General features: G+C 38.5%; 2 protein-coding genes across 6 annotated transcripts in view; one reads left to right on the forward strand and one right to left on the reverse strand.

Moving 5' to 3' along the window:
- The first annotated feature begins 158 nt into the window (after positions 1–158).
- Positions 159–6,790, forward strand: LOC135474982 (RNA polymerase II subunit A C-terminal domain phosphatase SSU72-like). The gene is made up of 5 exons (XM_064754698.1): positions 159–429; positions 1,875–2,018; positions 3,025–3,164; positions 5,301–5,419; positions 5,949–6,790. The coding sequence occupies exons 1-5, from the start codon at positions 353–355 to the stop codon at positions 6,048–6,050; spliced, it is 582 nt and encodes a 193-aa protein (XP_064610768.1). The 5' UTR covers positions 159–352; the 3' UTR covers positions 6,051–6,790.
- Positions 6,791–12,256: 5,466 nt separating this feature from the next.
- The window catches only part of LOC135474673 (chromodomain-helicase-DNA-binding protein 4-like), a 38,758-nt gene continuing 29,777 nt past the window's right edge, over positions 12,257–21,237 (reverse strand). For 4 of the 5 annotated variants that reach the window (XM_064754224.1, XM_064754223.1, XM_064754226.1 and 1 more), the window contains 5 exons: positions 20,809–20,909; positions 19,650–19,744; positions 18,833–19,135; positions 18,256–18,348; positions 12,257–13,476 (listed from right to left, as the gene is read on the reverse strand). In XM_064754224.1, coding sequence (XP_064610294.1) covers positions 13,259–13,476; positions 18,256–18,348; positions 18,833–19,135; positions 19,650–19,744; positions 20,809–20,909 — 810 coding nt within the window. In that variant the 3' untranslated portion in view covers positions 12,257–13,258. Of the gene's footprint in view, positions 13,477–17,138; positions 18,349–18,832; positions 19,136–19,649; positions 19,745–20,808; positions 20,910–21,237 lie in introns of those variants that run through there. The other variant, XM_064754225.1, reaches the window with a different exon arrangement.

Here is a 21,237-nt window from a genome sequence, read left to right on the forward strand (position 1 = left end):
TTTGAAAACATATATTTAACTTTTACAGTAATTAATATTAATTCCCTGAACTCTAATCTACACGAAGCCTGCTGTTCTATTTTTCCTTTTTTTTTTGATTTTCACACTTCCGTAGTTCACATCAATCCTGGTTTACAAATTCTCATTGAGATGGCCTTGTCCACCTGGTTTCCTGTGTTGAGAAGATGTTTTATAAAACGATACACTTATAGGAAGACAATCCGACTGATTTAAATGATCGGACAGTCCATCCTTTTATAGTTTTTCTCTCACTCTACCCCATAAAACTTCCTTAATTTCTTCTTAAGCTATTTTACGCTCCTTTTACTTCTTATTTTGTTTCTCCGCCAAAATGCAGAACGACTTGAGGTTAGCCGTAGTATGTTCCAGTAATCAAAACAGAAGTATGGAAGCGCATAGCTGTCTTAGGTGGGTTATTGTCTTAAGTAATTGTTATCACTAAGCATAGTGCCCTTTATGTACAACTCTTCGTACCAAGGCTTGAGTCCTAGGGGTGCAAAACGTTCTGTCACACTCGGTAGGACAATATGTCCCGAGTGTGAAATGTTTGGATGATAATTAATGACAGTCACATATTTATTCATTTGCCAGTGGGATGTTTAAGTCACCCTTCTGAGTATAAATTAAAAAAAAAGAGAGAAGTGGAAGGAAAAAAAACAGGAAGATTTAATTGTTATAGAAATTCATGGAATTTGTATTACATTCTACAGGTACAGGTACCAATACCAGAATTTGTATTACATTCTCCATGTACTGGTACCAGTACCAGAATTGGTATTACATTCTACAAGTACTGGTACCAGTACCAGAATTTTTATTACATTCTACAGGTACTGGTACCAGTACTAGAATTCGTATTACATTCCACAGGTACTGGTACCAGTACCAGAATTTGTATTACATTCTCCAGGTACTGATACCAGTATCAGAATTGGTATTACATTCTACAAGTACTGGTACCAGTACCAGAATTCGTATTACATTCTACACGTACTGGTACCAGTACCAGAATTCGTATTACATTCCACAGGTACTGGTACCAGTACCAGAATTTGTATTACATTCTCCAGGTACTGGTACCAGTACCAGAATTGGTATTACATTCTACAAGTACTGGTACCAGTACCAGAATTGGTATTACATTCTACAGGTACTGGTACCAGTACCAGAATTCGTATTACATTCACTCAACACTGACGTCCCATTCGGGCACACTGATGTAATGTGGTAGTCTTTGACGAAGGATTTGAATCAGGCTGTCCCTGGTCTGCTTATCAGTTGTGACTAGACAGATAGGCCTACATATTTCCACTGGGCTCTACCTGCATAGTTTTCTCCATGAGTAAGACTGACTGCCACCATGTGGCATTTACCAGCAGTTAATTGAAGATGTTATATATGACAACTGTTGTCTGCATATGATTTTTAGGATGTAGAATCAGTCCTTAATTGCATGGCTCAGTTGTGTAAAGCATTAATAACCTCTTAACCAGAGTAAAACTTGTGGGATTGTGTAAACTATCCAAACTCTGCTTGCCCTTGATCCATGTATTGTGGCGTTAATTGTTCATAGGTGTTTTGCTGAAAAAAAAAAAGACAAAACAAATGGTTTGATATTGAATTAAGTTTTTTGCTTGATCCCCATTCATGATTGTTAATAGTTATTTAAGTTTTCAAGGCTTTTTATATATTCTCAATGATTTTTTCTTATGTCTCAATCTGTCAATCAATGTCACAACTGTAGTTCTCATTTTGAATCAGAAAGCAATTTGTCCAAACTTAGTTTTCCCATGCATTTTAATATGTTACTGAAAAGGAGAATTATTGCTTAATACATCTTTTTCTTGTTTCAGTAAAAAGGGGTTCAAAGTACGATCATTTGGAACTGGTAGCCAAGTGAAGTTACCAGGGCCTTCACCAGACAAACCAAACGTCTACGATTTCAATACAACATACGATGAGATGTACAAAGATCTGCTGAGGCGAGACAGGGAACTGTATCCTCTGTTAAAATAACCCTTACTTCTTTATTTTGATCTTGTAGAAAGGTTATGTCAGTCAAATTTCATGATGTAATGCTGGTCGCATAAAATATTCTTGAGTAAGGCGTAAACTCCTATCAAATAAATAAATAAATCAAAGTTAATGGTGTTATTAAATTGCGCTGTGTTTACAGTTTCAGAGTAGATTTGTGACGTTATATTTAGAGAAGAATATGTTTACAGTTTTAAAGTAGATTACATGTATGATTTAGAATCACCTGTTTACAGGTATTAACTAGATTGATATGTACATGTAGTGTTGATTTCACTTCTAAAGTAGACTGATATATAATGTTTAAAACCACATGTTCACAGTGGCAGACTAGATTGGTATATAGAGTTTGAAAGTACCTATTTAAGGTTTCTATTTTAAAAAAAAAGACATAGGTTCAAAGAACCTTTTATTGGTTCTTAAGTGAATCAATTTTGTTGCGCTTGAAAGCACCCTAAGTGACCTAAAATTTCGTCCACAAAAATGCATTTGCAGAGGCAAATAAATGTCAAAAAAATATAATTTTTGGAGCCAAAATGTTCAATTTTCCAGTAGAATATCATTCCATATTCCAAGCAAACCTCAAAACGCCTTTCTAAAATTAATAGAACTCTCAGAATAAGGAGAAATTGTCATGATCATTTACTGTATTTAATTTTTAGGGTTCCAAATTGGATAAGTGTACATCTGCATATGTTTGATCTGGCCCTACGTGGGGAGGTCTGGCAGTAACCTGCGGATGGTCGTGGGTTTCCACTGGGCTCTGCTCAGTTTCCTCCCACCATAATGCTGGTCGCTGTTCTATATGTGAACTATTCTTGAGTACGGCGTAAAACACCAATCAAATAAATAAATAAATAATATGTTTGGACCTAACAGTAATGGTCTAATCTAATAGATTTGTAAGGAAGATGAGCTTGCAGTGTTTGAAAGCACCTGTTTATATTGCCCTTGAATCCAGTTGCTCAGATATACTCAAAATGGGATACTTCACATGCTGGATCGAAATCGAAGAATTAAACAAAGACCTGAGCGATACCAAAACAATAGAGATCGCTTTGATGTGATTTTTACCTGTGAAGAAAGGGTTTTTGATCAAGTTGTAGAAGGTAAGAATTCAGAGGTTTGTTGAAATCATCATTTATTTTTTTATTAAATAAGTCCTTTCCATGACCTCACCTTGTTCTTGCCTGAAAGTCAAATTTAGGCAATTAACCTGCTACTGGACATTAAAAAAAGTGATTTGTATACTATTGTACAGCATATTAAATCGTTTGCCAGCTAGCACGCCAGATATTACTGGACATTAAAAAAGTGATTTGTATACTATTGTACAGCATATTAAATCGTTTGCCAGCTAGCACGCCAGATATTTACTCACCTGAAGAAGGCATTTTTCATTGATACTTGGAAGGACGTCATCCTGGCACTCAACTTCGAATTAATCCAGTGTAAGCCTCAAATACACAGAAAGCCCTGAAGTTTAATTTCCATTGTCCACTCGAATATGGACAAGGTTAACATGATACCGTGATTTAATCTGATCTTGTACTTGAAAGCTTCTCTGTGTGCCTACTCATGGTTTCAGAACTCTATAATATGTAAGGAAGAAATCTGCAGTGAACTTTTAATATTGGGTAAGGTCTGGGTCACAGCTGAGAGGATAGAAAACTCCCTGAATTGTAATAAAACCTTCCAGTGAGCAAGTTGGCGGAACGAAAATTCCAGCCAAAACTCATACTGAAGATCAGGTGAATTACATTTGCAGATAACTTCGCAGTATTTCACACAATTTTATCTCACAACCTGCTCAAAACCTAACAGGGGACATTTTACACATGAAGGCATGGATTTCGCACACTGCGCATGTGCACCCATCTTTGACCTATCGTGTCAAGGCACATCAACTCGCTGTCAATTTCATCTCATTTTGTAAGCCTCTCCTACTTATACTTTTACTTAACTCCAGGATAAGCTTTCAAAACAAACATTGTTGTCCACCTTTGCAAGTTGATTGTTCTGTAGCTTGTAATACTCAAGTAAGGTTATGACATATTTTTAGATTTCACAACATGAATGAGGTATTAACCTGGTAGCTCTAAACAGACTTTATGTCCAAGTTTGACTCAGATTTTCCTACAATTGTCGGTGCCAGTGGTTGCAAAAGGTGCACAGATGTCTCATCCTAGAGACTGGCCATGGACTTAAAGGATTTAAGCATTTTGTATCCTATGTGCAGTGAACTTTGCTAAATACTGCTACAATGTGATAATCCACTGCTACAATGTGATAATCCACTGCTACAATGTGATTATCAAGTGCACAAGTCGTCTGGCCCGAAAGTCTCTGTGCAACAGTACATGTAACAATAACCTATCCCTAGATATGTTGGACTGGGTAAGTCTTTAAATATGCTGTTACGTTGTGTTATTGAATAGTGCTGTTATCAGTGTAGTAAAGCTATTTTATTATTTATACATCAGTGAAATCCCAGTATTTCCTTTGCTGATAAAAATGATATCTTCACCAGTTAGATATCACTTTTTCTATTACATTTTGCTATTACACTGCTGAAGACCTTGATACCATCACAAGGCCGTGCACTTCTGCGCAATATATAGTTTGCCAAAAAAAAAAAAGAGGTAGAAATTCTTCATGTGCTTAATTTACGTAAATAATTATATTGCATTAGCATTAAGCACCTTTGTAGAATGTGAAATTACTTACAGACTGCGTTTAAAACTGTAAAAAGGTTTTGTGAGCGCAGACCTGATTGAAATTGCAGCGCGTATGAATAGAATCAGAAATACGATGAAGATGGCACATTTCTTATTTTTTTCACGGATGCAAAAGATAAACTGATACGAATTTATATACATGTAGAGAAAATATCAGGATATAAATAATAAATAGAATATTGCACAGTGAAGGTTGAATACCTAAATATTGTTCTCACAAAAGGTAGACATGATAATCCACTCGACACTTCGCAGCTCATGGGTTGTCATTTCCACCTCTCACTCGAACAATATTTATGGTATTCAGCCTTCACTGTGCAGTATGCTGTGTCTATAAAGGAATTTATTTAAGACTGATTAATCGGCGTATAGATGTGTAGATTCATGAAAATCATTGGTTTCACTGGTTTGTCAAAGCTGAGGGCCATATTGGGTTTGTGCTTTGTATCAGATGTGTACATTCATTAATCATGTAATCAGCTGCCCTGAATGGATTTTTCTTTGCAGATATGGAGAAACGATTGAAGGAAGAAAATCAATCTGTCCACATCATTAACATTGAAATACAAGATAACCATGAAGATGCCACCTTAGGCGCTTTTATTATCCTTGATATATGCTCTTTGGTAAGCTGTTTCAGTGTGTACACATACTTCATATCTTACAAATTTGATTCACTACAATCCATTTAACAGGCACAAAAATGTGAATTTTTGTACTTAAAGCCAGTTGATTTTTATTGCAAAACATGGAGTACTTGAAGAAAGTAAGGAATTAGTGGCACTATACATATGTATATAGCCCTAGAAACTCCACTTATCCGTGGCTTAACTCTCTTTAGTCATTGACACAATATGATTGACTAATTTGAAACAATGGCTGACAGGTCCTTCATATAGGATTTCGTGTTGTGATATTCTCAGGTCCCTAGTTATTAAAAGCAATACTGTTCATCTGTATTGACTACAGCACTGTATTCAGTAATATTTTGTATTCAACAGCTGTTTTGTATTGAGTACTGTCCTGTGTTCAGTCATATTGTTATTTTGTATTCAGCACAGCAGTGTATTCAGTATTGTTATTTTTTAATCAGCCCTCTTTCTATATAAAGTTATGTTGCTTTGTCTGTATTCAGTAACGTTACTCTGTTTTCAGTTGGCAGCCTGTGATGATATAGACAATGATATAGATGACATCCTGCAAGAGTTTGAAGGCCGGTCCCACAGGCCCATCCTACACACTGTGGTGTTTTACTGACTGTCCACTGGTGGACACTTCCACTTAATCTATCATCTCGGGGATATGGTTTGAAAAGAGACACATTTTCTCACATCAGCAAGGCTGTGCTTCTGTATGCTGACGGAGGGATACTGTGCAGATAGCTTTGACTTTAGGGGAGGACTGAGATGTGTGTGATTTGGGACAGGGCATGATGTCATGTTGTTTGATCAGGCAAGACAGAACATACCCCAAGGGGCTACATGTACATATGGATTACACGGGATGATGGTTGTATGACCTATGATCTAATGGTACATGCGGTCTTAAACGGGTTGTAGGTACACAGTACTGCTGAATAGAATTGTTACACTTGAGTGGGAGAACCCCTGAGGCTATGTAAAGAGAGATTGCCAAACGGTAGAAAATTTGAGGTTCCAGCACATTTTTGTCACTGAGTGCCTGTGATTTCATATTATACACAGGCTACCACCGATAATTAGGACTAAGGAATCCTGCGAGAATGGAGGAGTCAGGTTAGGTGTGACTGCAGGCATTTTTCTGGGTTTGAGATCTATTTCTGAAAACCTGGTTGAGACCTGGATTTAAGATCTGTTTCACTCTTCCCAGCTCTGCAGTTTACTAACCTGAAACTCTTTCGAGAGTGTTGTCCTCATTAAATCAAAACTGTGCATTACAAAAACAGTTTCCTTCCGTCCTGCGGTAATTCTGACTTCGTATCATTTACTTAACCTTGGATACTATAGACCATAACATCACAATTACCTGGCCGATTATCTGCAAGCCAAACTTTGCTTGAGGCCACTTTCCATTTCAATCTGACAAGAAAGATAAATTCATATAACGTTTGCATTGAAACTAAGAAGATGTACACAATAAAAAGGGTGATTGACAGCTTGTGTGGAGTCTGAATAATAATATGTGGTTTTACAATGCACCTAAGGAAAATGTAACTATTTTGAAAAAAATTGATTTTAATTTTCAAAAAGTAGCTGAATCCACCCTAGCAATGATGTCGCATGATCTGAAAATGCCAGTTTTCAATGTTATGCTGCTGTCTGAGTGAATAAGTCGGTTACGTTTATGTGAATTGCGACATTTATTATTTCCGCATGCTGAGGTCATATGAAGTAAGAATGATTTGAAGATCACAGAAAAACTTGATTTCGTGGCGTACAGCCTTGACCCTTAGAGGACAAGCCAGGTGACAGGGCCGAGTTCCAGGTTAGTGAACGTAAGGATTCAGCACAGTTATATTAAATATGGAATCCAAGCTGGAGCATGTTCGAATGATCTCAGAGATAACCTAGACCTTGTGCATTGCTGTGACTTCACTGTTGCTCTATACTTCACTGTTGCTCTATACTTCACTGTTGCTCTATACTTCACTGTTGCTCTATACTTCACTGTTAGCCACAAAGGCTAGTGAAGGTATTAAGCTCAGCCAAAGGGATGCGCAGCATCTAGTCACGCCAATGCCTGTCGGATTTTGTTGCAAACTGGATACGTCATACTTGCAACTTCTCACAACCATCCATATTGGCAAGTAAACTATGTTTGCGCCAAATGTTGCTTAATATTGACTATTATTTCAAAGTGCTGGCACACAGCATTTCGCGTATTTCATGAGGACTTTTATAGGCGATACGAATACAACAGACATACATAATTCCCCACTAGCCAGAGGTCTGTTAAACATTATTAGTTGTTGCCCACAAAAGCCCACTCGTGCCATGGTGAGAAAAAAAAAAAAAAATGGGGGAAACAGTCAAAATTCTGACATTTTCACCCATAAATTTTGTTTTTCACTGTAACACAAACGGGCTTTCGTAATTGCCTGTGGTTTATTTTTTGCATATTTTGTTGGTCATGAGACTTTAGTTTAAAGAGGAATGGACATCTTATACAACTATTAATGGGATGCTCACTTCTTCATCTCACTGTCTGGGCTCCAGTTGGCTCAGTGGTTAAAGACATTCTACAGGGTACACCCCAAGCTCTTGAGCAATCTCCTTACCAGTGTCATAAACCTAGTCATGCTCAGAGGTTTCACCGTTTGTCAGCTGCCTCAGCGTGGGAAGGTACCAAAATTTGCCAGGGGTCAGTTCCCTCGGCTGTTACGCCCCTGAAAATTTGGTCATCTTCTCGTGTTGTTTGAAGTCCATACTAAGTCAGTGAATACATCATTTGGAATGGTTACAGGTTTGTATGGTAACAAATTTCAACTTGCCATTTAACTGGAGCACTAACTGTCAAGAAATTTGTTTGCATGAATCAAAGTCTCAACCTTTATGCTTTCATCATGTGCGTACCGGACAGGTGGAATTTTCATGGATTACCAGGTTTTTGTCCAGTTTTCTCAGACTGGTACTATTACATGATTTGACAAGAAAACAGTGAAAATCATTGAATCATGTTCTGCATTTATGAAATGTACAAAATTAATAGAAATTTTGGTAGTTATTTTTCAGCAATGTAGTGTAAGAAATGAGTTGTTTTCCTTTTTTCAGTGTTCCTGTCATCAACATAAAATAACAGAACTGTCAGTTTGATTTACTGATTGGAAGCTTGTTCTAATCCCATTTTGTTGTACAGTAGTTATAACTGGAACTATTTATTATGCTTTTGTCTGGGGATATTTATTTAAATACATGTACTGTGTGCAAACATTCTCAGTGTATGATATCATTAAATCATTATTTTTCATTTTCTTTTTTGTTTTGAAAAATAAACCTGAAGTAAAGGGATGTTTTATTATTGTAAATGCTGTGATTTTGTTTTGTATTGATGTCCCCACCTCCCCACCTGAATAAAAAATTGCAATGCTTTTGAAATATAACCCATGCTCCTCACATCAGTCCCAATAGATTCACCCCATATTCCACATAGTTCCAGTACGCTCACCCATGCTCCACAGCAGCCCCAATAGATTCACCCCATGCTCCACAGTTTCATTACGCTCCACTCGGCAGTCCCAGTAGATTCGCCCCATGCTCCACACAGCAGTCCCAGTAGATTCACCCCATGCTCCACACAGCAGTCCCAGTAGATTCACCCCCATGCTCCACACAGCAGTCCCAGCAGATTCACCCCATGCTCCACACAGCAGTCCCAGTAGATTCACCCCCATGCTCCACACAGCAGTCCCAGTAGATTCACCCCATGCTCCACACAGCAGTCCCAGTAGATTCACCCCCATGCTCCACACAGCAGTCCCAGTAGATTCACCCCATGCTCCACACAGCAGTCCCAGTAGATTCACCCCATGCTCCACACAGCAGTCCCAGCAGATTCACCCCATGCTCTACACAGCAGTCCCAGTAGATTCACCCCCATGCTCCACACAGCAGTCCCAGTAGATTCACCCCATGCTCCACACAGCAGTTCCACTAGATTCACCCCTTGCTCCACACAGCAGCCCCAATAGATTCACCCCATGCTCCACACAGCAGTCCCAGCAGATTCACCCCATGCTCCACATAGCAGTCCCAGTAGATTCACCCCACACTCCACACAGTTCCAGTAAGCTCACCAATGCTCCACTCAGCAGTTCTAACATGCTCATCCCCTCCTCCACATCCCCAATAGATGACACTTGTGTCCCACCCAGTCGCATTAGAGCCAACAGGACCAAACCAGTCGCATAACTGGCACAATGCCCCAACCACAGTATAGCTGACATCATATTCCAACCAGTCAGAGTTTACTCATACCATGCCTCAGCAACTCAGTGTAGCTGACACCATACCCCAACCAGTCACAGTAAAGCACCATACCCCAACCAGTCAAAGTATAGCTGATATATTCCAACCAGTCAGTATTCTGATACCATGCCTCAACCAGTCACGGTAAAGCGGACACCATACCCCAACCATTCACAGTATAGCTGACACCATACCCCAACCAGTGTGCTGATATCATGCCTCAACCAGTCACATAGCTGACAACAGATCAACCAGTTCCCTGAAACTTGGTTCACATGGTGTGATTTGTCGATGCGAAATTGGACAAACCTGTTTCAAAAAATGTTTGTTGATTGATACTAGCGCATGACGTAGCAGATGTCCTGTTTTCATTTGACTAGTCGACAGTTTTAGCGCATGCGCGCAGATGTATGCTGAGCACAAATCCAGTGATCTACGCAGATTACAAATAATAAAGTTGAAGGTATGACAGAACTGGGAAAGTCTCCGTTACAAGAGAAATCCATGAACACCAGGCCATCACAGTGAGGTTGGTTTGTGCTAACTACATGTATAACAAATCATTGAAGATTTAAGACTTGTTCACTTGAAACCAATTTCACTAACTTAAACCAGTCAAACTATATAACTGGCATCCAATCAACCAGTCATACTGAAGGGATTATAAGATGTATTGCTTCAGATATAGGTTTGAAATGTAATTACATTTCTCTTGAGTTTTATTTTATTTTTTTTGTGGCAGGAAAGTAAAGATATGTATATTCTATTTACTAGACAGACTCACCATGTGAGAAGAGGGAATCTGTATTCCCATTACAGTTAAATGTATTTTGACAAAAAAGAGCGGGAGAGACAGGGTACACCCTTTAAACTGTGCTCTACTTCTTTCATTCTTCAAGCCAAGACAAGAAAACAATTCCACACAATGCTGCTGGTATCATTTTTATTGTTTACAATACGACACATGAGAACATCAGCGGGTAACGAAAGACGCATGGCAAATGGTCAAATCAAGGCGCAGGATTTCTATATATATAGGTGAAAATGAAGAGATACATCTCCTTAACTCATTACACCATACAGCACTAAGATCATAATATCGCAACTGTCACTGGGTGACAAAATGCTGTTTAGAAATAGGCTAGAATGAAAGATTAAATGCACTCTACAGGATCAGTGACTCAAAAATACAAAACAATATGAGTCTGATATGCCATGTGAAATAAACGTCCTTAATCCTAACAAAGCCATTGAGGCCGGCAGCCAAATGTAGAAACAAACACTGGAGCAAAATATACAAGATGACCTAATTACCATGGGCTAGCCATCAGAGTGCACTTCCACAAAGTCTGCAAGAGGTTGACATGTTACTGATATGGTGATCTTATGCTTTCTATGTTGGTAGTCAGGGTAGTTAAGAGGACATACCATGATGCTACAAGGGCTTCATGCATGTGGGCTTCAGCAAAGGAAATGAAAATATGGGATTAAAGACATTTCTCAGCTGAAACAAGACAAAGTGCACAGGACACGATGAGAGGAATTGCAAAAGTTTGAAGTGGTCATAGTAATGGAATGAGTGAGCGTGGCAAAGGAAAAGTCTGAAGGGTAATGAAGCCAAGGTCAAAGTGTGCAGGTTACTGGCACTAAGGTCAAAGTGTGCAGGTAATGGAGTGAAGGTCAAAGTATGCACAATAACAGGGCACAGTGTGCATGGTAACATTGCAAAGTGTGCCATGCAACAGGACAAACTGTGCATTGCAATGGGCAAGGGACAGAGAAGCTAGGGTAATACTTCAAACTGTGCATTGCAATGGGCAAAGGACAGAGAAGCTAGGGTAATACTTCAAACTGTGCATTGCAATGGGCAAGGGACAGAGAAGCTAGGGTAATACTTCAAAATGTGCATTGCAATGGGCAAAGGACAGAGAAGCTAGGGTAATACTTCAATAATGGGAAAGCAACAGTGTTCCATACACGTATTAGTTTTCACAAATTATTTTTTAAATGTAACACCTTTGTAACTCTGGAAGTACTTCCACAAAACTTTGTACGAAGAATTTTGTAATGGAGTTCCACACACGCAGTCACTTACTCAGCAAAGCATTAAAATCAGTACCCAGTTAGCTGCTATATATGCAATCTTAGTGAACCTTCATCGCACTGATGGTGGTTTTGTGGATCCACGAACCAGGAACATTGCAGGACAGAATTTAACCCGATTGCACTCATTCTGCAAATGCTTGGACCAAACTATACTCAGGTGAACACAAGAACTCAATGAAACGTGCACCAATCTTGATCTTCAACCCCCAACCTCTACTCCATGAATGGTTATTCAGCAAAACTACCACAACAACAACACTGTTGCAAAGATTATTGTTGTAGTTAAAATCAACAGGGCCCAATAATTTATTAGGACACAGCATGCACAAAATGAAGAAGATATACTGCAAAAGGCAACGTCATATGGTGAATTTTCTGCAAAATGCTCAGCCTCAAAATGACATGTGAAACACACGTCTATCTGAACCTTGCCAATCTGTTAGTCATAATTTTGACTTTTAGATGAATTACAAAAACATTCAAGAAATAATGGCACATTTATGTGGAGCAATATACAGGGCTCCTACAGTCACATGAGCTAGAAAGCACACACAAAAATTTCCATTGAAATGGAACTCCTAATACATTTCAGGCTTGAAAAAGTATATGCCATAGTAAACCACATGAACAGTTCACAACAGTATACATTTAATATCCATAAAGATACTCAGAAATAAACACTTCAAAAACAGTGATTCATAAAATTTGACTATCACGTGTAACAATAACCAGTAAACAGTAAATTAAGTCTTTATGATAATAACTTGTCAACAAACAGCATGTTCTGTTGTGCGCAGAGCTCCTGTCTACATCAATTACCAATTGTCACCATCTTGTCACTATTCAGGTATTAATGCGATTCTTGAAAAGTCTGTCCCAAAAACGAATTTGTAATACTTACATATACAATGTACTGAAAACTAGAGAGAACACAAGTGTCGGTGATTAAAAGTGAGCAGCTTAAGAATGTTTTCTGTGCAAGTCCAGCAAGATGATGGAGTCGTATACCGAAATTCAGTGGCCACCTTCACAAAGATGTCGTACTTGCACAATATTGTACATACAGGACAATGATGCATTAATATTAACGTACAAAACATGGTTCAACAAATGTACGATAAAAAATGTCGTATGCCGCTTTGTGAAAGTGGCCCCTGGCCTTGTCATAGACAAAATGTAAAAAGTTTTAGCGAATGCTAGACAAAACAGCACCAGTTACGGAAGCGCCAAGAACACTGCATCTGTCACTACAAAATATTTACATAAACATTTCACACAAACATATCAGCCCTTGACAGAACATGGTGTATTTTTTAATACGCAAGTATGTATCAATTTGGTGGCAGCCGTGGGATCTTGTGCCTCGTTGATTTTTCGGACATCTAATGACCTCCACAGTGATGTTTTTTTGTCGTATCATGGGGAATCAATTATGATAAACTTATCATGACCTATTGTTTTCAAAGTTACAGGTTTGCTTGGGATGGGATTGGCAGTCGTAGGACGCACTGGCACTGGAATGGTTGCCACAGGATGCGTTGTCACAGGAAATGTTGCCACACTATGAGACGTCGTGGGAATTATCACAGGATGTGTAGCCATCCTCACTGGAATAACATTCCTCAAAACTAGTCCTGTTACAATGAAAAAGCAATACAAATTATTTGTTGAAATTCATGTTTATGTCTTTTCGTGGTCCTTCCATACCATGGCTGACTGAGTCGACACGTCTTAATGCTATACAAGGGAACTATTTTAATTCAACATTTTTCAGAAAATTTCTTGCCTTAGTATTATACATAATGAATTACTGATTGGAATTCAGAAATTTGCATAAAATGTTCACAAGTTAAGACTTGGATTTTCAAAACAGGTTGCTGCAATATGGCTGAAGTAATGCCAAAGTGGTATTAACCCGCATTCAAATTTGTGACTACCTAAAAATTATACACGTAAGTCTTCTCCCAACACTTGGAACAAAACAACACTTTAGGAGATATAAATTTCCAGAAAGTATCTGTGTTAACAGCATCACAATAAATTTACCTCAATATGATTCAAAGGCAATATATCTATAAATGCTCGCCCAACATGCTACATGTATAGATAACATACAACTGGTACAAAATATCTCTCCTTCACAACTGAAACCACCAATACTTAAACACACAAACATCCTTATTCTGAATACTGATGAAGAGGCGGTACTAAATCCTTATTCTGAATGAGGATCTGAAAGGTGACATTTTTCAGGATTTTAATGGGCAGATTTGATCCATAATCAGACTGTAATTTGTATTACCTTGCACACTATTGAATGTATAATTACATCCATGTTAAAAATTCTACCACCAGAGACGGACATTCACAACAGAAACCACCACCAAGTCATCTACTCGCTGACAAGACAAATACATGCAAATCTGGACAACACATCATGTCATGCAAATTTCTAATGTAAAAGAAAAACAAACACGAAAAATACACCAGTCAGTGTCTTGGTGTAAAGATGCCATCTTTTTATCATATCGAAATATTTCTTCATTAAATAAGCCTGATTACACAAGTAACAAAGTTAAAAATTAATGATTTTTAATGCAAAAAGCATGTTTGGCAAAAGTAATTTCCTGTTTGTAATATTGATACTTAAACCAAAAATCAGTAATCTAGTAAACTATGTACATGTAACTGTTTGACTCATACGCCTGGTACCTGTTTGATTAAAAGAATATCAGCATGGCAGGTGTTGCCAGTGATTCAATACTATACTGATCTCAAAACATACACATTGAATCACCACTTAAACAAGAACACACAAACAATATACTATGACAAGTAGTCAAAATGAGTTTATATTACTTTATTATACAACATACAAATCAGAGCCAAGTGACTGGTCATACAACACAAAATACCTCCAAATGTTGCCTGGGCATCGGGTCAGGCTTAGGTTGCCACGGAAATGGCTCGCCAGGTGGTAAGAATGCCGGAGGCTGGTCGAAGAGCGCTGTGTGCCAAGAGAAAGAGCCGAGACCATAGCCATGAGAGGTGACGCTGGCTGGCGGAGGGAGGCTTAGGGCAGAAGTAAGCGCCCCAGCCAGGGAGCCCGAGGGCAGGGCCAGTGAGACGATGGGGTCTGAGCCCCCTGGGGGCTGTACGGGGAGGGAGGGGGCTGCAGCAGGGGTGAGACGGTCAGTCGGTGGTGGGGGGCTCAGCAGGGACATGTTAGAGGCCAGGGATGAAGCAACTGAGGTGACACAGGACTGCGAGGCTGCCACGGCGACCTGCTCTCCACACCCACTCTCCTCAGCACCTAGGAATCGGGATGGAACAAGCACAACGCCACTGGTGAGATGCCCAAGTGATTGATGGGGAGGGACCACAAGCAAACACAGCCGTCACGTAGCTCAGGAGCCGCCAGTGACACTGCACACGGAACCACTGTTAGTCAAGCTAGCCAACAGGTGCTGCTCACGTCCAACTGGTAGCCATTACAATATCATGCAGCAAAAAGCAGATACAATCATGCTTTATTAAGCCAGTTTAAAGCAGAGATGGCTCTTCCATGACAAGGGGTAAAATTTAAGCAAAACTATGCACCATCATATTGCAAATGCCAACACCTTAGCAATACAAAAGCAGAACTTTCGCAAGCTTCCACTTACATAGATAAAAAATGGAGAGTGTATTGAATGATAAATTTGCAAAAATGGACAATTAAATGACAATGCCCTCAATTAATTTATGGTACATAAGATCGAGACGTGGTGTACATAAGTTGTTATATAGAAAAGCACATGCTTCCCACCACCTTCAAAAATCAGTTCAAAGCAGCTGTTCCCCAGACTTGCCTCCATTATTTCAGTCCAATTCCAGGTAGTTCCATCTCTTCTCCTAGCTACACTGATTGGTTGGTTCTTATCACATGACATACATGTTAATGCCTGTACTCTCCTGGATAACATCTTCTAATGCATGACGCTTTGCTACAAGTTGGCAGCAAAAGATTTGCAGCTTCAGAAAACCAAATCCAAATATAAGGAGGAAACCCAATGACTGTCCCAATACATGATCTAAAATGTTATAATATTTCTTAAATACTTGCATTCCTCAACTCTTTCAAACATGAAAAAGCAACTTACATTTGGACAATGAGATTTATGTACCCATTTCATTTGCTTTTAGAGACAAATCTGCATTGGTTGAGTTGGCCAATTTCAAATACTTTCACCAATTCACACAGAATAAACCCAATCTGCAAAATAAACCAAATCTGCATTTCCTGAGTTTCGTATGTTCATGAGCAGATGCACCCGGCATAATAAACATGTATAATCAATCTAACCATTACTGTAAAACCATGCCCTTCAGCCATATTAGTTGGCCAGAGCCATCTTGTCTGAATCTGCATGAACTAGCAAGACTCCTTAAATGCTGATTCGGCTGGTAACGCCATCAGAATACATGTATGCTTGAATAAAAATCCTTAAAATATGTCACAAGATTGAATCACACATTATTCAAATATGCAATAAATCATCTGTAATTTTTTTTCCGACTAATCATCAAGTTCTACTATAAAGCTGGTGAAATCAACAAATATCATGTAATCACCATCTATATTAACGTTTGAACAGCAAAGGTGATTAGTCCGTGAAAAATCCCCTGAAATTATAGATGAATTATTTCATATGCAATAGGAAACAACCCAAACTACTTCTTAGAGCTATCTTAAATTGTTCTCAAAAAGTGTCAGAGTAGAGCAGGTAATGGGGAAAATCTTGGCGTCAAAACAGACATTCTTAACACCAGCGGTATACCATAACAGATGTACGGGGTCAATAATTGCAACGCGTTTTAGTCATGCACCTTCAGCATCTGATGATGATGCTGTCTTAAGCAGCTAGCATCAGAAATTCAGGCTTCTACTGCAGTACTTGACAGGTGTCAGTTCTAACAACTTAGGTGTACATGTACCTCTGAACAACCAATATAAAAGGCTAGTGATGTTTATCCCACTCTTTGGGTCGGTTTATCCCACTCTCTGGGTCGTGGTGTTACTTTGATGATAGTGAAATATCTTTCAGTTTGACCTCTCAATGTTCTACTCATCACAAACTTGAGAAGCGTAGCATGGAAACTATTTCTAGTCTGTCCTGTTTTTATACAAATTTAGAATTTTGTTGCTCTGTTCAAAATACACCATTACTTTACATGATACTCCATGCTATTTTTCTCTCAAATCTGAATCCAGTAGAAAAAGAAAAGATGATGAAATAACGATGACACAAAAATATATGATATGTTCTCTTTTTATTCTTATAAATAAGGAACAGTACAAAGGTGAAGGTAATGACTGTGTATCATTTATATCCCAGGTGCTCTGGGGTCACATGAGCAGTCACAGATTGCATGTAAGGTTGGACAAATTCCATAATTAACCAGATTAAATGCAAATTTTGACTGGAGGGTTGCAAGTTCCTCACAGTAGACATAGAATGAAAACTACCTCTGATATCATAAATGAGTATGAAATACATGCCAGAGAACATGTAAGGTGTTCTAAAATATCATTTCAACAGGCTTAGTAAGCTAACTTTTTTGACATGAAAGTATCATTCTACCGTGAAGTCACATGAAAAAGTGTAATAAAGTTAACAGATAATCACATAAGAAATGCCCTCTAAACATTACATAAAAGGCACCAAGAAATATATTTATTGTCTAGGAAGACCTTATTCTGATTAAAAGAAATATCTGTAACAGTTTAAAAATTGCAAGGTTTTTCAGAAGAATGAAGTTTTGCTTTATACTATGTACATGATGGCTGGGTGCATTTAACTTAATGATGAATGATGGAACAGTAGCCACAACTTGTCAACACTACAAACAGCTGGACTTTCTACATCCACAGACTCGATAAAACAGCAAAATTTTCACACAATCAAAACAACACAGAACTATTTACAGCCCTCTGATACTAGGCAGACCAACACTACAGCCAAGGGAAATAACACATGGTATGGTAGGTGAAAAATGAGAACAAAACAATGAAGAGAAATTCTTTTTCTTTACCACTGAACCTTCATGACCTAACAATAATTCATTAACAACAAATTCTAAAAAAAAACAAAAAAACAGTTCATAAAGCACATATTAATATTATACCAATGTTTAACTTGTTAAAAGCTCTTCATGAAAGCATTTTTTTAAAGAATGGATTTAAAAATATTGAAAAGATTTGCGTCTTGCTGAGTTTTTTCATAGATGATAAAAATATTAATGAAGTGGTAGAGATATTAATATCTTCACTGAACTGAGCGATGACTTATGATATACACAGTGAGTGTCCATAAATATATTAACTGGGTTATATGTCAGAGGTCAACATTTGCCTTCAGTCTCTGACCTACCTGATGTGGGTGGGACTGACTTATGACTGACACCTGGCTGTGGAGAATTAGTGGATGGCAATCGGCTGGGCATCCCTGGGATCGGAGGCTGAGCTGTAAATCAATCACAACAGGATATTTTAAATTACATAATACACTACAGTTATCACAGAGACAGAGGGGCAAGTGCACTTTTCAAACAGTAGGGACAAATCATAAATTTAGTGAACATTTTTTTATAAATTAAAATTCAGAGCATGTAACATGATATCTCATAATAATTAACACCTCCAAAGAGTTTCATAACTAGAAACTCAAAGATTACTTAAAATTTTCATAAAAAATAAATGATTTCTTCCCCGCACAGAAAATTCACACCCTGGAACATGGCGAATGGTGAAGAACCAAACTACAGTAAATCAGCTATGATTTCACGTATTGATCACCTTGCTACATGGAAGAGTAATTTGCTGGTGAAAAATCATGTGAATTTATAGGTGATTTACTGTATATCACATAATCTGACATGACTTGTCACCAACCTAGTATAGAAGACTGACGACTGAATCAAATGTTTTCCTTCAGTCTTCCAGCTTACCCATTGTGACGTTTGGTGCAAAGTGTGGGGGACCTCTGAAGCTGGGAACGTTGGCAGCATAGGACCCCTGATTAGCTGCTGATGACATCACCGATGCTCCACCCTGTTGTTGTTGTTGGAGGGCTGGAGGCGTGTTGGTTCCTGTTGGTGTCGTGGCCTGACCAGGATTTACCAGACGATTCAGGATGCTGCGTTCAGCCATCTGTAGTCTCTGCGTGACAGGTGGGATCCTGGCTAGGGTGGCCGGCAGCCGACTCACATCCTGCTTCATGTCACTTAACAACTCCTCCAGCTGGTTCAACACTGAAAATGAAAATGGAACTCCGTAACAACAATTTCACTGTACAGCTAATATAAAATTATTAACTCTTTTGATAACAGGACAACAAGTTTTTCAGCCAGTATACCAGTTTTAATGAGGAAAACATAAAAAAATTTTCCATCTCTTCATACAGTTTAAAGGTTAAAACATTAATAAATCAAAAACTTCATTAAAGCCAACTCAACTATTGAAACAATTCCTTGAGTCCTGAAAGAGAGCAGTTAACACAAAAATTGAGCAATTCAGTGCAGACTAAATGTACGGATTAAATGCAAATTTTTCAAGAAAGCTACTCTGGTGACTTAAAATTCCCCACCTTAAAAATTCACATGTAAATTAAAACTGTGATACAACGTGTGTCAAAGTTCTTCTGTTTTTCATAAATAAAACACTGTCTTTGTGCAAATTCACACTGTAAACTGTCATACACATTGTCAAAATATGACACACATATGGTGGGGAAAACCACAGGAAATGCAGGGGTAATGTGCATACCTTTATGAAGCACAGCATTGGCAGGCTTATTCCCTGCCAGAGACTCCTTGGACAGGTGCTGGTGGCTTTCTGCCAGACACTCCAGCTCAGCAAACCTGAAAACAGCCAAACACAACATTCGTATAATTGTCAAATAACATTTCACATTTGTTCCCCAATGCAGCAGTAATGGACTAGTTAGCCAAAGTTAACAGATACAGGAACTTGTTCTCGAATATCATCAAATCACACTTTTGTATATGATCATGACAATACTGGCTAAGGTATAAAGAATGAATCCTGGGTCTTTCAGAACAGAGAAATCTTGAGGAATGAGAGTTGAACTTCTGCCATCATCGCTCAAGTCCTTGTATTACACAACAATTAGCCAGATCAGTTACCAAGCTTAAAGGTGCTAGGCCATAGCCATTTCGGCTTACTCCTTTTATGTTTTACCTACTTTCCTCAATGAATTATTTTGTATCGTGAACTTCCTTCAAAATTATGATTTAGTCAGACTTTGACTTTCACAGAAGATCAGCTATTTCCATAAGCTGATGGAAACATTTCAGTTACCAATTTTATGTGACAGGCAAATTATGTTAACTTTCTGAAGATTCTGTCATAACAACAAAATTTAACCTAGAACTGAAAAAGAACACGTTTGCTAAATTTACTGACACTTCTGCATCTGCACAAACTTCTGAAAGCAGTATATCGATGCAGTACTGTTTCACAGGTAATGTACTGTATATCGCGCTACACCAAATCAGGGCTCAATCCATCATCGTTCACTTCTAACACATCAACAGTGCAGCACAATGACCCACCCACTCCCACCAATGCGGTCACTGTTCGTTCAAATTCAGCTCATGCTGGCTTCCACGTGCGACGATCTGCCAGCAACCTGCAGATGGTCGTGAGTTTCCACAGGGCTCTGCCCAGTTCCTCTCACCATAATGCTGGTCGCCGTAGAATAAGTGAAATATTCTTGAGTACGGCGTAAAACACCAATCATCAATAAATAAATACATGTTACACGAGTACCATTTGCCCATAAATCACCCACAGACTACACAACGTAGGCTAGAATAACGAGAAGGAGGAAACATTCCCCATTAGCTTGAGACGCTTTACGTAGCGCCTAATTAGTGAGCGAGTCTGGTGTGTTATAGCGTACCTGGCGTTTAGAGCCATAGCAGGGTGGGTGGGGTCCTGGGTCAGGTTCAGGTAGGCTGCTCTCCTCAGCTGTTCCTCAATCACCAAGGCTTGCTCCAGTAACTGAAACAGGTACACAAGCGAAAACAGTTGACTGACAGCTATATGGAAACAGTTACATGAACTGACAGTCAGAATACAATATCTAAGGCATACTACATCTTCAACAATGACATTTTTAAACAAGACATATCACCCAAAACAAGATACCGCTGTCCATAATATACATGAAAGTGGACCCAAAAATATAAAATAAAAATATTTTAAAAATCACTTTTACTTCAATATTAAGTATTTCTTCAAAAGAGGAAGCCACAATTTTTATCATTAGGTAGAATTTCCCCACTATAATTCTGTCACTGTTATAAATGTCAACTGGAATGAGTATGTG

The sequence above is a fragment of the Liolophura sinensis genome, chromosome 9 (assembly GCF_032854445.1).
Source record: "Liolophura sinensis isolate JHLJ2023 chromosome 9, CUHK_Ljap_v2, whole genome shotgun sequence".
NCBI classification, from domain to species: domain Eukaryota; kingdom Metazoa; phylum Mollusca; class Polyplacophora; order Chitonida; family Chitonidae; genus Liolophura; species Liolophura sinensis.

Excerpts from the sequence above, each read along its gene's own strand:
- LOC135474982 (XM_064754698.1), top strand. The coding sequence starts at position 353 with ATGCAGAACGACTTGAGGTTAGCCGTAGTATGTTCCAGTAATCAAAAC. Across the intron at positions 3,165-5,300 it reads TTTTGATCAAGTTGTAGAAG|ATATGGAGAAACGATTGAAG; the intron begins GTAAGAATTCAG and ends TTTTCTTTGCAG. Across the intron at positions 5,420-5,948 it reads TCCTTGATATATGCTCTTTG|TTGGCAGCCTGTGATGATAT; the intron begins GTAAGCTGTTTC and ends CTCTGTTTTCAG.